Below are 16702 nucleotides of genomic sequence, written 5' to 3' on the forward strand. Positions count from 1 at the left end.
GACTTATACCAACAGCCGGAAGGGGATTGATCCTGATTGTGAAGGGGGATTAATTTGCTGCTGTCTAATGGGCAGGGAGGCCTACCTAGATCGGGGACCCACAGGATTTTCCAGGGAGCCTCTGAATACTGTATGTTCAATTCTAACATTTAATGGAAAATTAACAGTGAGCCAGTAAAAGAAATCACCGATGACTCACATTCTTCAAAAATGAAGATTTCTGTCTTCCACTAGGTAAAGAATGCCACCCAGCACTCTATACTGTGCTGAATAGATACTGCAAAACGATCTGAGAGATGTAGTGAGAGCAAATCTGATAGTGAAAAAGAACTCAGGTCTAACCCAGGACCTGTGACTCTGTATTAGACAAACTCTAATAGGAGACGTGGGGTGAGAGCTAAGCAGAACAAAGTTTGAATTCTAGTCCCTCCACTAGCTGGGTGACGTGGGGCAAGTCCCCAAACTTTTCTGAGCCTTAATACCCCTACTAGAGAGAATAATTCCGGTGGTAAGAGTTTTGTAAGAATTACATGGAATGAAAGTGTCAAGTTTCTTGTGTAACCCCTGGCACCTCGTAAGGACTCAGCAAACGGCAGTCAGTGTCTTGGTGAACAGCACCCCTGTAACAGCAGTAATGACCCTCCCGTTGAGCCTGCTCGTTGCCCTCATATCCCCAGTTTCAGTCTGCCTGACACCTACCAGTTTCTACCTTCACTGAAACTCTTCCCCACTTGAGACTAAGGACCAAACGTTTCAGTGCTGGCTACTGCCACCCTAACTGCCTTTTTCCTACAACAGATTATTTATTAGCCATGCTTCTATTTGCTTCAGATCATCCCGTACTGCTGGAAATACAGAAGCAACAATCTAAGTCTGTTACACCCCTGTACCATCAGACTTCAAAACTCAGCGCTCACCAGTGAGCCCTGACTGTTATGCTACGTTTTGTGTGGTATCAGGTTTTAACTTTCTACTTGATAATCTCTTTATTGGTAGAGAGTTATGAACTCTTCTGCCTCTGGGCCTTTGAGCACGCCGTTCCCTCTGCTAGAAATTCATCTTGACCCTTCATTGCGCTGACTCCCATTCTTCTTCAGTTACTAGTGAGTACTGATGTCACTTTGACCCTCACCCCAAGCCTAGATGGGGTCTCGCTGCTATAGGGGCCTGTAAGCCCTGATGCTGTTCCTGTTAGAACATTTATTCCACTTCATTTAATTACTTGTTCTCTTTAGCTTCTCCACTATGTTCTGTGTGGGCAAAAAACTCACCTTTCTCATTCATCACTCCATCACTAGAGCCTTGAACACCATCTGGCATACCGCCATGCACATACAACCAGAAGGGTGTGTGTTTGTATTAATCCCAAAGGTGGCTGCAATTTTAAACTTAGAATTCCTGCTTTATTTTTCACCCTTTAATTCACTCATTCATCAAATATTTAAGAACCTACCATGTGACAGGCGCTGTTAGGTGATGGCTTTAGGGCAGTGAAGGAAGCAGACAAGGTCCCTTCCATCGTGGAGCTTGCATTCCATTGGGGAGACAGATAAATAAATAAATAAATATCAGGTGATGATTAAACGCTATGAAGAGAAATAAAGCAGAGTGAGGGCTGCAGGCAGGGAGTGGGGGTTAGTGTGGCCAAGCCCTTCTGTGAGGGCCCCGCGGGCGATGGGGAGGCCTTTGGGTTTCCCCCTGAAACAGCTGCAAAGCCTTTGAAGAGCTGTGAGCAGAGGAGGATGTGCTCTGACCCTGACAGGAGGAGCCCAGCCAGCCTAGGCAAGTGGCTGAAGAGGCGAGGAGGAGGCAGTGAACAGTTTAGGAACGAATCGGCCTCTGGTCACGCTGTAGACGGGACGTGTGGAGTAAGAGAACGTGAAATTTGGCAATTGACCCTGGCGGCTTGGACTAATCCTTACTTGATCATTCTTTTATTACTCTACTGGGTCCCATTTGCTAATATGTTATCTAGACTCTGTTTTATTTGCTTTTATAAGATTGGTCTGTAGTTTGCTTTTGTAGTGTTTACTTGTTTAATTTTGTTATCAGCATTATGCTAGTTTCATTAAATGAGTTGGATAGCTTCCCATTTGTTTTGATGCTTTGGAACAATTTATATAAATTAGTTAAAATTTTGGTAAATAAAACAGTATTATCTCTTCTGGAAGTTTTGGTTGAGTGGCCCCTTAAGCCTCCGGGTTTGGGACATTTTCCCATGTAGATCATGACCCACTGTGTCCCTCTGTGACTATTGATCTATTCAGGTTCTCCTTGTTGAGCCAAGTTTGGTCTTTATAGTTTTAACTTGATTGATAGAAGCAGTTATTATTGCAGGTTAGCTTTTTCCATCCTTTCTGTCGTGTGTGTGTATTCCTTCTTTCTTTTTCCTTGATCATTCTTGTTTCAGGTTTGCTAGTCATGGTGCCTTTTAAAAAACCTGACTTTTGGTTGTATTGACCCATTCTACTTTGGGGAGGTGGCTTCAGGAGACTGTCGGGGAAGTCTGACTCGTTTTCTGCCTTCACTTTTATCATTGCATTCCCACCACTTCCTTTAGGTTTATTTTTACTGCTGTTTTTCTAGCTTCTTGGATTGTAAGCTTAGTTTATTTTCAAACTTTCCTGTTTTCTAATAAATGCATTTAAGACTATACATTTTCCTGAGTAGTGAAGGTTTTAATATTAAGTGCTTTCATTGCTATTTGGTTTTAAAATAGTTCTCAATTTCCACTTATTTCCGATGTAGTCCATGAATATTTGTAGGTGTGTTATTTAAATTCCAATAGTATGATGCTTTATCTTTTTGTTAATTTCTAATTTCATGAACATAGCTTATATGTTAGTAAGTTAAATTTTTTTTTTGAGATTTCCTTTGCCTAATGTATAGTCATTATATTGCGAATCTTCCATATGTGTTCTCATTTGGGTACAAAGTTCTTTATGACTCATTGATAAAAATGAAGGCCCAGGACCTGGAGGCAGACTAGGGAAAGGATATCTTTCTCTAGTTACCACTAGAATTCAGTCAGAGGGGGCCTGCAGTCAGTGCTGCTGGCGTCTGCAGAGGATGGATGAGCAGCTGCTCAATTCACATGATTTCACAAGTAAGAGCAGGGGACATAAACGTAAATAAACTTCCCTTCCCCATGACTGAGGCTGAATGCTTTGCCCTTGGGGGGCAGGCGGTACCATGACTAGATAATCCAGCATCATCAGCAGTCAGCTTATCTGTGAGAAACTGACTCCTCAGATGGAAGGAAGGTGGTTTGAGGACACTAGTGAATAAGATCTGCAAAGGCAGGCTGTATGAACGACGATGGATGAAATTGGGGCCTACTCTTATGAGAAGTAAAGCATAGAGGCCGGCCCCGTGGCCGAGTGGTTAAGCTCACGCGCTCCACTTCAGCGGCCCGGGGTTTCACCGGTTCGGATCCTGGGCACGTACATGGCACCGCTCATCAGGTCATGCTGAGGCGTCATCCCACATGCCACAACTAGAAGGACCCACAACTAAAATATACAACTATTTACTGGGGGTGGGGGGGAGGGTGGGGTTGGGGAGAAAAAGCAGGGGAAAAAAAAGGAAGTAAAGCGCAAATCTGAGTGTTGATGTCCTCATAAAGGAGATGACACAGGGCTAAGGTGAGGGTGAGGCCAGTGAGGCACTTGTCTGGGGCACACATGTAAAGGGGCACCAAAAACTCAGTCATTAAGATAAACGCTATTTTAATGTAATATTTCTGAAAATAAAAATTAATGCAAAAAAATTCATGATGAACAGACGATCAAAATCCTAGATAAAGCTAGGATTTGCCCCTGCTCATCAACGATTCACCCCACTTCACCGCACCCTGGTTCTCCCTGTGGCTATGGGAAGGCCAGTGGTTCGATGATGTCAGAAGAGATAGGTAACGTAAGGTCAAGGTTATCCTGGGGAGTTGGAGTCCAAAAATCTTGGGGTCATAGTTATACAGTTCCAGGCGTGAATTCTGACTCTATGGCCTTAGATAAGTCACTTAAACTACTGAGCTCCAGCTTCTTCATCTGCAATAGGGAGCTAGTAATACTTATCCCACAAGCTTCCTGTAATGACGGAACAAGACGACGCAGAAAGCTTCCGCTGGACCACAGGGCAGAGCCGGGTTTCGTGGAGCCTGAAGCTTATACAACTTGGGAGTTCCACTTTAAGAAAACTAATAAAAAATTTGGAATACAAAATTGGCATGGTAATGAATATTTAGAGTGAGAAAATATCATAAATAACAGATTTTTTAAAAGCACAACACCTGGAAGAATAAAATATTTAAAAAAATTGCTTGCCTCTCTTCATCACTGTAATACATATTTTCTGACAGTTTTTTGGCTACATTCCCTTTTATCACCTTTTCATAGGACAAGAATGTTGTAATCCTTTCTGCAGAGAGAATAGAAAGGATAAGTGTCTTTTGTCTGGCATGTTGATTTGTTTTACATTGCTGACAGTTTAGAAGAGTGTCTCTCGGCTTTACCGCTCACTGCTGTAACATCATGTCCCTTCTTAGGATTGTTCTCAAATTTGGGAAAACGTCCATCAAGTGTTTTTCATATAGGAACTGTACTATTTGGGGGACTGTTCGACAGACTAGCTTCTGGGTCCGTTCAGTTCAAATGTCATTTCTTTTTTACTCACCGTGTGCTCCTGGTAACTTGGGGCGGGGGGTGGTCAGCAAACTGCTGCGAGAGAGCCTCTGGCCTCTGCAGATGGAGAGGCTTCCTGGGGACGCTCTGTCTACACCGTGGCTCAGCACACATAGGGGTTTTGGTGCACAACAAAGTTTACCACAAGGTATGGGAATGTCGGTGGGACAGAACAATTACGCCACGTGAGCTGGTTCCTAAAGGCGGCTTACATACACAGGCTTTTCACATTTTAATCTCTGATCTCCTTTTTCAGGAAAAAAATTTTTAACAGCTTTGTTGAGGTATAGTTTACGTACCATAGATTTCACTCATTTAAAGTGTACCAATGATTTTTAGCAAATTTACAGACAGGCAACAATCACCACAATCCAGTTTAGAGCATTTCCGTTCCCCCGGAAAGACTCCTCCTGCTTATTTGCATCGCTCCCAATTCCACCCCCAGCTCCCGGGCGACTACTTTCTGTCTGTATGGGTTTGCCTTTTCTGGACATGTTATATAAATGGAATCATACTGATTGTTCTAAAGGCCTCTCCTGTCCCTGTTTTGCATTTCTCTTCAGTCCTGAGGGCTCTGACCCGTACCCTGGAGCACCTGACACAGCACTTCCTGTTTCTGTGTATTGTTATCCTGCCTGTCTGTATCCACAGCTCCCAGACTTTTCCTCGTGTATGTTATAATTTGCTCTTGCAGTGTCTCTTCACTTCCATTAGCATAATTTCCTTTCTTTGTTGTTGGCTGAGTCTTTCCTTTGATGCAGGTGCTGTGCTGGGCATTGTGACACCAAGATCAACAAGGTCAAGGCCGGCCCCTGTGTTTGTAACCCAGCTGCAGAGCCAGACAAGAGCCATGTGAACAGTGCTGAGTGCTCCAGCAGAGCCAGGAACTAAGGGCCAGGGAGCGGTGGGGAGGACAACAATAGCATTTCTTGAGGACTCGGTGGCAGCAAACTTGATTTTGTGTCCACTCCAGGGCCCTTCACTCCATGAGCCTGGGGTTGTTTCCATATCTTTGTTATTGGAGAGGCGGGAACCCTTGTACACTGTTGGTGGGAATGTACAGCGGTACAGCCATTATGGAAAACACTACGGAGGTTCTTCAAAACATTAAAAATAGAACTACTGTAGATCCAGCTACTGCTGGGTATACATCCAAAGGAAAGGGAATCAGTATCTCGAAAAGATATCTGGGGGCCAGCCAGCAGCGTACTGGTTGAGTTTGTGTACCCCACTTCGGTTGCCCAGGTTCAATCTTCCTCAAGCAAAGAGGAAGATGGATAACAGATGTTAGCTCAGGGCCAATGTTCCTCACCAAAAAACCCCCCCAAAAAACCCACAACACCCATATCTGCACGCCCATGTTCATTGTAGCATTATTTGCAACAGCCAAAATAAAATCTTTTCTTTCATTTGGAGCGCTAGCTAATAGAAGAAAGGACTCTGGTAAAGTAAAGTACCTTCCCACATGGACTTAATGTCTAAAGTGTCACTATCTGTCCAGGGCAATTGCATTTTGAAATGTAGATACTAGTTAACAAACATGAATTGGTCTTTAATGGGGCCAAAGTTTTTGCTATCATAGACACCTCCATCGTTTTCAATAAAGAAAGGAGCTCATCAACAGGAGAGATTTGCCACTTGTTGCATTGACAGCTTTGACTTTTTTTTTTTTTTTTTTTGAGGAAGATTAGACCTGAGCTAACTACTGCCAATCCTCCTCTTTTTGCTGAGGAAGCCTGGCCCTGAGCTAACATCCGTGCCCATCTTCCTTTACTTTATATGTGGATGCACAGCATGGTGTGCCAGGTGGTGCCATGTCCACACCCAGGATCCGAACTGGCAAACCCCAGGCCACCAAGAAGCAGAACGTGTGAACTTAACCGCTGTGCCACTGGGCCGGCCCCACTTTGATTCTTTAACTCAAGCCTCTTACAGATTTAGTGAAGAAAAATATGGGATGCCCAACTAAATTGGAATTACAGATAAACAACAAATAATTTAGTATAAGCATACTCCAAATATTGCATTTTTAAAAAAGAATAGGTGTGACCCATGCAATATTTGGGACATACTTATACTAAAAAAATTATTTATCTAAAATTCAGATTTAACTTGGCATCCTGTATTTTATCTAGCGACTCCACTGTAAGTAAGCTAAGTGAAACGTTGGACTAGGTTGCTCTTAAAAAGTTTGTATTTGTTTGTTTTTATAAACAAAAAGTCTCCAAGACAAAGCCCTGTATTTCCCAGTTGTGGGGAAGCCTCAGTTCCGGTTCCTTAGCGCCTTCAATTAAAAACCTGCTTCAAAAGAGAAGCCAATTCAGCTAAGGGGGGCTTGTCCCAGCGAGCTCCCGTGGGCCACCATCCAGTGAGCAGCAAACCTCCGCAGGGGTTGGCCTTGGGTGACCGTCTGGTGGCACCGCGCTCGCCAGTGAGCAGGGGACCGGGCCGCCCCGCCCGCAGCCCGCGCCCGGCCGGCGCGCCGCTCCCTCCGTCCCGCTCCGTCCCGCTCCGTCCCGGGGAGCGGCCGCCTCCCGGAGGCCCACACCCCGCCCGCGTGGACGCAGCCGAGCAGCCGCGCTGCCCTCGAAGCCCCGACCCGGAGGGCGGTTCGCTCGCGCGCTCTTCCTTCTTTCTTTTTCGGTCGGAGGAGAGAAAAGCGCGTCGCGCCGGGCGTGCTCGGAGACGGGCGCGGGGACGGGGACACACCCTCCGGCCCGCCCGCCCTGCGCGGGGAGGAGGCGGCGCGCCCACGACCTCGGGCCTGGCCGCCGAGAACCGCGCAGCGCGGCGCCCGCAGGATGCTGCTCCCCAGGGGCGCCTGGCCGTGGCGCCCGCGCCTGCCGCCGCCCCCCGGAGCCCGGGCCCGAGCGCGCCCGCGGGGGCCGCCGCCGCAGGTAGGAGCGAGCCCGCGCCGGGGAAGTTTGCGGGGGGCGGCCCCGGGGGAGGAGCAGAGCGGCCTGGGCGCTGCGCGGGGGCCCACAGGTGGTGGCGGGGCCGCAGTCGCGGGTGCCTGGGTCCAGGGTCGGGGCGCGCCCGAGCCGAGCGGAGGACAGGCGCATCGCTCGGCCGCCTTGGGGAGCGGGGCCCCCGGGGCTGCGGCGGGAGGACCCGAGAGGCCGTGTCTCCGTCCCCACCGCGGGCGGAGTGGCGTCTCCACGCCGCTGCGCCGTCGGCCCTAGTGGCCGAGGGGGCGAGAAAGGATGGAGCCAGCAGAGAGTGCCCCGGGGGCGCGCCGTCGCCGGGGCGAGAAATTCCGTCCTGAAATCCGCGAGCACCCCCTTTAAAGAGGGGAGGGAAACTCGCGTTCGGTCCCGAGACCCGAGAGGGTGGATCACGAGTGTGCGCTGGCGCTGGTGAGTAACGGCTGGCCCGACACGCTCGTCCGCGGCCCGCGCGCAGCCGTTGCTCGGAGGAGGAGGGGCGTGGACGGGCCCCGGGGCGCTCGGCGGGACCGGGACGGGCGGGGTGCAGCGGGCTCGCGACGGAGCCCCGCAGGCTGCGGGCCTGCCGAGGAGAGGCAGCCCTGGGAACGCGGCCTTCCAGGAGTGTGTGCCTGGGGAGGTGGTTCCGAGTTTTAGTTTGACGCCCGCCCCCCGCCCGCATTAGATTAGTTTCAGGTTGCTAGAGAAAAGTGTATATTTCTATCTTTTAGCTGTGCGGTTTGAAAGAAAAGCAGAGAGTAAGCAGTGCCATCATCTTGTCACTTTCACTTCCCGTTTCTCTTTCTCTCTCCCGCTATCTCAGGGCTTCTGAGATTGAAGGGATGGAGGAAATATTTAAATACATTTTTAAAATGCCTTCCCTGAATGTTTGAAAGAGAACGAGGAGGGGCATTTTGTTATTAATACCTAGGAAGAGGGGCAGGCTCCTTAAAATGTAAAATAATAGATTTATAGAGTAATCGGAGAGACAGGCTTTTTCCACTTTGTGAAATTGTCCTTTTATTAAAGTGTTGCACTTCACACTCAAAGATACACCAAACAGTAAAACAGCGCAATGCAAGGAACCTCCTTCACCGTACACCAGTTAAACGTGAATGATTGATTCAGTTTTCTGTTAAAAACATTTACCACTTTGCGTCGAATTTTTATGGATTTCAATACTGGTGCCCCTTCTCACATTATCAACTCCAAGGCCCTTTCTCCTTTCATCCCCTCCGATGCTCTCCAGAGTCCTGCCATGGCATGCCCCAGCCGGCATGTGGGTGCTCCTTCAGAGGGAGGAAATTACACGGTGGGCCTCATTAGGCCTAATTACAGGGGAGCAGTGGTTGGTACCTTCCCTCCAGGCAGTCGTCTTAAGAAGGCTTACATGTGACTGTTTCTCATTTGCAGATTTTTGTAAGTCTTGAGCGTCCATGCTATTAAGTCAATTTACTGCACTTTAGAAGTGGAAATGCTTCCATCATTTCACTTGTCTGATAAGACACCCCCAAAAGAATAAAGACAAGCCTGCAAGTTTGCTTCTTAATGTGCCTTTTTGAAATTGTAACGTAAAGAAACAGATAGAAATATCCTGGCTGCTTAGGAGGTTTAGCTAGGAGTACGAAACCATTTTCTGCAAATCAAATTAACCGGCTGTGGGCACATTTTTCATTCTAAGGTCTCACTGTTTTGTGGTTGCCCCACTTGATATGAAAAGTCCTGTGGCTAAAGACAAGTATTATTTATATATATTTTTGCTGCAAACATTCAGTCTGCTCGAGCCTATGAAAGCAGCAGGAAAAAACACCAAACAATCCAGTGATGTTTACGATCTGACAGCTCATAAAATCCTAGCTTGCAAGGACTTGTCGTTAATAGTATCTTAAGTGAGTGTTCCCAATTGTATCTGGCCATTTCTGAAATTATGAGTGTGACTTATATAAGCATTTGGAAAATTTGAAAAATAGGCAGTTCTCATGCTTCACGTGGTAGGTGAGTAATTGTCTGCCAGTGTTTTGTGGGTGGAAAAAGAAAGTTTGTCAACATGGATGTGTTTAGTGCAACAGAGCTGCTTTTTAAGGAACACATGTGGTCTGCAGCATAAGCGAGCATGAGCATGTTGAGTTGCCTTTGGCCGAGGCATGGCCTGGTGTCCACGGTCACGTCCTGGTGCCAGCATCTCTGCTCGGCAGCAGCACGCTGGCACTGGCGGAGTGGTTGTCAGGGCAATCCCAGCTCCTGCTGGCCTTCCTGGTCTCCAGGACGCAGCTTGGAGTGATTCTGGTGCCTGGTGCCTTCTCTCTAACAGAAAGCCCTGGCTGGATGCCCTGTGCCTTTGGTCATTTGGGTTTTCTGCTGCTTGGTTTGAGAAACTCCCCGATGTGATTTCAGGCCCCAGCACAGCCTTGAGTCCCTGCATAAGCTATGTTTAAAACTTAAAGAAAGCAAGCGTACTTTGCAGAGAAGTTTAAGCATTGAGTGTGCTGTTGTTTTGAACTTCTAGAAACAAAGCATATACATGTTTTAGTCCCACCACAAGACGTGAATTTAGAAATCGTTGTTTTCATCTTGTGAATGTAATCAGCACGTCGTTCCTGTTCGACAGCTCCCCGCCGCTCTGCCTATGGTGTTGGTGCTGGCGCACCTAGGTGGTTTCAGAGCCCTCTCCTGAGCAGAGCGCTGGTTGGATGCTGGTGATGGTCCTTATCCTAGAGGAAGGTCGTTGGGGCTTTCGTCTCAGAGCAATTCTAGCCCCGTTTGTCCATTAAATATTAAACATTACCACCTGCCCAGCACTTAGGTATTCGTGCTGGGGTTTTCTTTTTTTTTTTTTTAGATTTTAGTATTTATTGCAATTTAACAGTATTAATGCTGTTTTATAGCAAACTCTAGGCTCGGAAATCACTTTGTATCTTGGCAGAGAAATATTTGTTGCATGAGATCCCTGTGGAACTAAGGTAGAAAACCTGAGGCTCAAGTTTAGTTGATGTAATCGCTGTAGAAGCTGTGTGTTTGGGTCACAGACTAGAGGTAGGCAGCTGAGTCAGCTGGGGGTCGGCAGGTGCTGGGATGTCTGGGGGAGACCTGGCCCCGCCTGCACTTCCTGAACTTGGCTAAGCTGTTCAGGCCATTTGGGCCTGTTTTACCCCTTTTCAAACAGGGAGACTTGTCTGATTGGTCTCAAAAGCCCTTTCCATCTCTAAAATTGCCATTTTGTTACGTTACCAGGGGATGTAAATATACTATTGAGTAAAATATTGTCAGTGTCAGAATGGTGGTCTTAATGGTTGACAAAGCCTCTCTTTTTGATCTCAGGCAGTCGGTGAGTGGCAGTTTTACTTGGTCATTGTAATATCTGTTTTCTCTTTAAAAACACATGGAAACTTATTTGATAGCATGAGCATGTCAGAATAGAGTAGGTTGTCTCACTTGAAAACTTCAATCTGTCATTACTGCTTTTTCATCTGAAATGTTGCGTCTTCAAGAGTGTCTAGCATCACAACACCACAACCATTATGTAGTAGACATCTTGAGCTCCTGCAGGCTGTGAACCAATGGCTGATGAAGCAAACAGCATCATCTCAGGCATACTCTGAAAGTATCTTCTTTTTTGAGCTCATTTAATTTACCACAGTATTAATTTTCCTATTTTTTTAAAACAAATACCAGCTCTCTGTTCTCTGAGTTGTTATTTTCCACACTGGCATACCTTGTACAAAACAGCCCTATGAAACATGGTGGTGTTAGAATTGCTGGGTTTCTCCTGAGCAGACGCAGGTTTATCGTACAGACAGTGAAGTGGACAGCCAGTGGTACTGTCCCTGTGTGCTGGCTGCCAGAAAGCTTAGGGTCAGGTTTTCCACCTTCTAACAAATGTGGCAGACCTTCTGACACGCATTTTACATACCTAACGTACTCATGGTTTCATCTCCTCTACCCTCATTTTTTCTTCCATTCATGTCATCACCCATTTTTCTTTAATGGGAAAAAGTGAAGCATACATAAGGTTTTAAGAAATTTTGAAAATCACCCCTTTGGTGTCTGTACAAATATGTTCTGAGTAGTTAAGTGTGGAAGGGTGGCAGACCAGTCTTTTCCTTGTCTGTGCAGTCTCCTTGGTGGTTCACCATAGAAAGCACACAATAAATACTGCTTGCATTGAATTGAGTTGCTGTAAGAACCTAATTTTGAAGCTGTGGTTCTCTCTCTTTTGTTTGAGATGTCACTGGCGTATGCGGCTCTAGGAAGTGTGGGGGCACTGCAGTTGTGTTCTCCCCTCCCCTTTGCTGCTTGCTACCCACAGCTGTCCTGCATCTTCCTCCCTCCTTACTACCTCCACTGGCCTCACCTCAGTTAAACTATAGTTTGGCTCAACTACCACGGCCTGTAAATCTCTTTCTTCTGAGTTTCCTATTTCATCAACTTATTAATGGTGTTATTTGATTTTACATCATTTTTACCTTAGTTACACGTTCACCATAAAGCGAATAGAAGCATTGCAGTCCAGGCTTTCTTGTCTGGCAGCTCTTCTAGGGGATAATTAGATTTCCATCTAGGGTTCACAGTATTGGTGAGAAATGATGTATGAAATCTGCGCTGTCAACAAAGTCCATTGAAGAGACTTTGAATAGATTTGAGGACAAGAAGTAGCGAGCAGTGAAAAGAGAGGTGAGAGACAGAGCTGGAGTTGAAATTCCTATAGCCTGTGAGCAGAAACGAGAATGCACGTAAGACGTTGAACCGCCTATCAAGAAACTGATGGTGCACAAAGCTTGATTGTGGCAACTTCAGGGGGAAGAAGTCTTCGAGACTGGCAAGGGTCACCCCACAAGGAGGGATCCCGCCCGAGGCTCTTGGGCTGTTTACTAGATCAAGTAGATGGTTTGGTTTGTAAAACTGCCATGGGCCCGGGTGGTAATCCTATTAAATTCACCTCCACTGGGAACCCACAATTATTTTGTTGTAGTGGGAATGTTTTCATAATAATGCATTGCTTACATCACATTTCTCGGACCTAAAGATGAATTAGCTTATTTTCAGGCTCTTAGTAAATAATGGATGCACTGGACCTGGCTGGAGGCAGGAAGACACTGTCGTTCTTTTTGACAGATCCTTGTTGTTTTTCTGACTCTGTGTGTGTGTTTGTGTTTGTGTGGCTCTCCCTTTTGTTAAACATTGTGTTTGGTGTTGGTATATGACTTTCCCTGGTAGGCTGAGTGGGATGTTTGAAGAGGGGATTTTAAAAGGTGCTGATGAGTAAGCTGCTCTTTCTGCCGCTCATGCAGCTGGAACCCAGTGAGTGTTTTTCTGAGAGACTGACTGTAACGTGACCATAAACCTGAAAAGACATTTGTTTTAGAAAATGTTTTGCAAACAGATCAGCACAGCCTGGCTCTCTCAGCCCTTGCCAGAGGATGTTCGTTGTGACGCTTATAGTCTGATAACTCATCCTACAGCTCTGCTTTGGGAATGTTTCAGATCCACTATAACAAAGCAGTTTTCCGTTTTCAGGAGAAAGTATGGTTTCTTTTGACCTTGTAAATACCCTTTTGTGGGTTTGTTATGAGTGAAACCAAGGTAAGCAAGCTTCAGCACATCAACCACAGTGGATCCAGGAACCATGCTCTGGCCTCGCCCCCCAGTCGCACTTTCTGCTGCATGCCTTGTGCACCCTGAAGTCCAGCCTGCTGGGCTAAGACCGCCTCTCTCGGCTTGTCATGTACCTCGCCCCCCACTCTGCCCTCTGCCTGAGGAAGTCATGACGCTTCCTTTTCGCCCTCATGGCACCTGCGGCACTTCCTTCCTCCCTTCCTTCTACCGTGCATTGTGGTCGGCTGTGCTCGCATGGTCTTCCCACCTGCATTCTCCCAGCACTTTGTGGTCAGAACTGTTTTTCCTCTTCTGCAACTGGCTCTGCCCTGCTACAGTGGTGCATAACAACTGCCTGTTAGTAGAGGAATGAATGATGAAGGGCTGGATGATAAAGAACCGCATGTTACACAGAGTTCCTTAATGCTGTGCTCGCCTCAGTCTCACCTGCTTGTTTCCTCTTCTCCACTTAATCTAGCCAGGGGAGCCCTGCAGCGTTCTCATCCACTTTTTGTGCTATGAGCCTGGAATAATTGAAGTTTTAAAAAAATTAACCACAATAATCTCATATGCATTGTATTTTCTGTTAAAGGAAAGCAGTGGTCATAAATCATATTTTGGTTAATTGCTTTATTTCAGATATACCTTTGCATCAAGGTTTTTAAAGGACATAATTAACATAATTTAATGAAACGTACCCTCTGTAAGGACTGCCTGGCGTTGAAGTGTTTCCTGGGCTGTTGTAAAGTGTGGTGTCGGTTTAGGAGGACCGTGTATGTGCGGAAAAGGCCGAGCTTGTCTGTGGACGAGGGCTTTTCTAAATGGGATTCTCACAGTGTGATCACATTGTTTTTAGATTTGTGAGGTGCTATTTTAAGATTGCCAAAAATTATTAGTGTTAGTACTAAAAGTTCTATCATTAAAACTTAAATAATTTAAAACATTAATTTAAAAACCGATTATGAAAGTGTTTATTTGTAAGACAGGAGTCCTGGGCAAAATATAAAATTAACCTTTTGGAATATGAAGCCAGAAAAGGGACCTAATTTTTGACATTAGGAAGCACGTGGATCTTTTCCTGTAGCAATGCCTCCCTGCCGTTCTGGAGGCAGCACGCGTTCTCTCCTTGGGAGACGGAGTCTCCAGGAGCAGGCCAGCATCTGCTGCTGCTGGTCCAGCGCCGGGGGCCAGGTACGGGAGGCCCCACAGGGTGCATAGCAAGCTTTGTTCAGATGCTGGATAGGGAACACTGTACAGTGGTTGCCTTTTATCTGTTTAACTTGTATAGCCTGGAATCCAAGGTCTTTGAGTGTGAATAGGGTCTTCTTATAAATCTGGAAGGTTCGTGCAGGGACTGTGGCCTTTGTCCCAGTATTTCTGGCCTTTCGGGGCAGGCTGGATGAACAGGATGGTCTCAGAGGTTCTGGCTGCTTCAGAGCCTCGGCTGCTGCTTCTGCTGCTCCCACCCTTACCGACTCCAAGCTGGTTCTGGCTTGAGTCCTAAAAATGTTTTAGCTGGAAGTTGGCTTCCATTTCTCCCATCCTGGTTAGGCTGGTCTGTCCTGAGATGTATTTACCACCTGTCAGCTCTTGGTCTTTCACTGCGAAGTCCTGCTCTGTAGTGTTTTGATTGCCCATATTTCCCTTGCCCTGAGAGGGGGTTTTGCCTTTTATCTAAGCCCCGAGATCTCAGTGGAGGAGTTTGTGTGGTTCATGCTGTGTCTGCAAGCTCCCACAGAAGGTCCTTAAACGTTACGTGGAAGATAAGGTGCCTGCATGTAAGATAGAGATGTGTTCTTTCACCAGTTGGCCCATGAGGGTCAAATACATATCAGAGACAAATACTAAAAGAATTCAGAGACAGAGCATCATTAGAGATTGAAGAGATGAGAAGCGGTGAGATTTCAGCTAATCTCTCAGCGGGTTAAGGGTTTAGTGGACATACAGGATTTGGGGTGGGAAGAAAGGGCATGAGCAGAGTGGGGTCAGAAAGGGGTTTGGGGGTCTAGTGAGCACTCTGATCAGACAGGAGGAGGTAGCTCTGTGAGGCGTGGTCCTTGATGTGGTTCACATTAGAGTTTTAGACATCATATTAAAATCTTGTAGGAATTATGTTTATTAAATTAAACTCTGTGTCACAAACTGATATCCTGCAGAACAGTGTTTCCTGGGATGTTAATAGATGTTCCAGAAAAACAAATTCTCTGTTCTTATATATTTGAATAATTCTGGCCCAAACCATACCAAGTTAAGTGAACTCCTTTACTACAAACTTGTGGGACCTTTACTTTGTGAATGGGCGTTGGGACCATCTGAGGGTGGGAAAGAGGTTGATCGCAGACCTCTTTTATTCCACAGCCTTCCTAATAACTTCTTCCAGAATAGTGGTCCACAGAATACAACTCGGGAGACACTGTGTTAAAAAATTAAATTGGGGATGGATTATGTTGAAAGTTTGTGAAACCCTGCTCCTTCCTAGCCTGTGTCCTCAGGCATAGCTAATCCTGCCACTCTGGCTCTGGTATCTCAGACCATTCCTAAATGCCGCGTTCTTCAGCTTTCTTTCCAGCCAGCATGTGACCAAGTTCTGGATATCTCACATGACACGGAAACACAACTTCTAGTTTGCATTCTTAATTAGGAAACTAATTTCTCTTTTCTACCTTTTTCTCCTGTGGGCTGGAGACGCCCACGTGGAAAGGATGAGCCAGCCCCGACCTTGTGGAGGTGTACAACCCTCTAGATGATGGCAGAACCACTAGATAGAAGGGGCTTGGATCTTAATGTTGTCTTACTCGCCCTCAACTGCCTACCTACTAGAATAGCAGACATCTCTCTGACTTGAGTCCCGTGTATTTTTAGGTCTTTGTTACAGCAGCTTAGCTAAAGCTTGTGCCTTATCATGTCCACTGGAGGACCAGCCCAGCCAGAGGCCTCTGAATGGAGAGATTAAAGCAGAAGAGGAGAGACATTATGAGACGGATGCTATTGCAGGCTCTCAGGAAGCAATACGGTAGAAGTCCCAAGCACGGTTACCCATGGTTGGCACCTGCAATGGAAGAACAGCCGATACATAGGTGTAATAGTGTGTTTTGTAGGGCAAGACAGTTTACCTCATGCTGTCTGCACCCGTTGTATTCCGAGTTCAAAGTCCAGCTTGGACTTTACCACTTCCATAAATAATAGCTTTCCTAATTACTGGATAGAAATCGTTTTTCCTTCCTACATCTGCCTGTAGTTCACTCATTTTACTACTCATTTGGTATTTGCACATTTCCTGGTGTTAGGGCTTTTTGTGTGTCTGTCTTACCAGCATGCCTGCCTACCCCCATGAATGTTCTCTCTCTCTGTACATTGCAATTCCTGAAGAGCGGGTACCACATCTTTTATATCTTTGGGCGTACATATCTTTGTGTTTCTTATTCTGGTAGTACAGGTGCTGGTAGTGGTGCTAAGTGAATGAGGTGTGAGAAGATAGCTTCCATTGTCTTTATGAGAAATGATGTT

General features: G+C 46.3%; 1 protein-coding gene across 1 annotated transcript in view; it reads left to right on the forward strand.

Moving 5' to 3' along the window:
* Nucleotides 1–3894: 3894 nt before the first annotated feature.
* MCUB (mitochondrial calcium uniporter dominant negative subunit beta) overlaps nucleotides 3895–16702 on the forward strand; it is an 85862-nt gene continuing 73054 nt past the window's right edge. The window contains exons 1-2 of the mRNA XM_046656714.1: nucleotides 3895–3910; nucleotides 7119–7576. Of these exons, the coding sequence (XP_046512670.1) occupies nucleotides 3895–3910; nucleotides 7119–7576 (474 nt within the window). The remainder of the gene's footprint in view (nucleotides 3911–7118; nucleotides 7577–16702) is intronic.

The sequence above is a fragment of the Equus quagga genome, chromosome 3, assembly GCF_021613505.1.
Source record: "Equus quagga isolate Etosha38 chromosome 3, UCLA_HA_Equagga_1.0, whole genome shotgun sequence".
Lineage (NCBI taxonomy): Eukaryota > Metazoa > Chordata > Mammalia > Perissodactyla > Equidae > Equus > Equus quagga.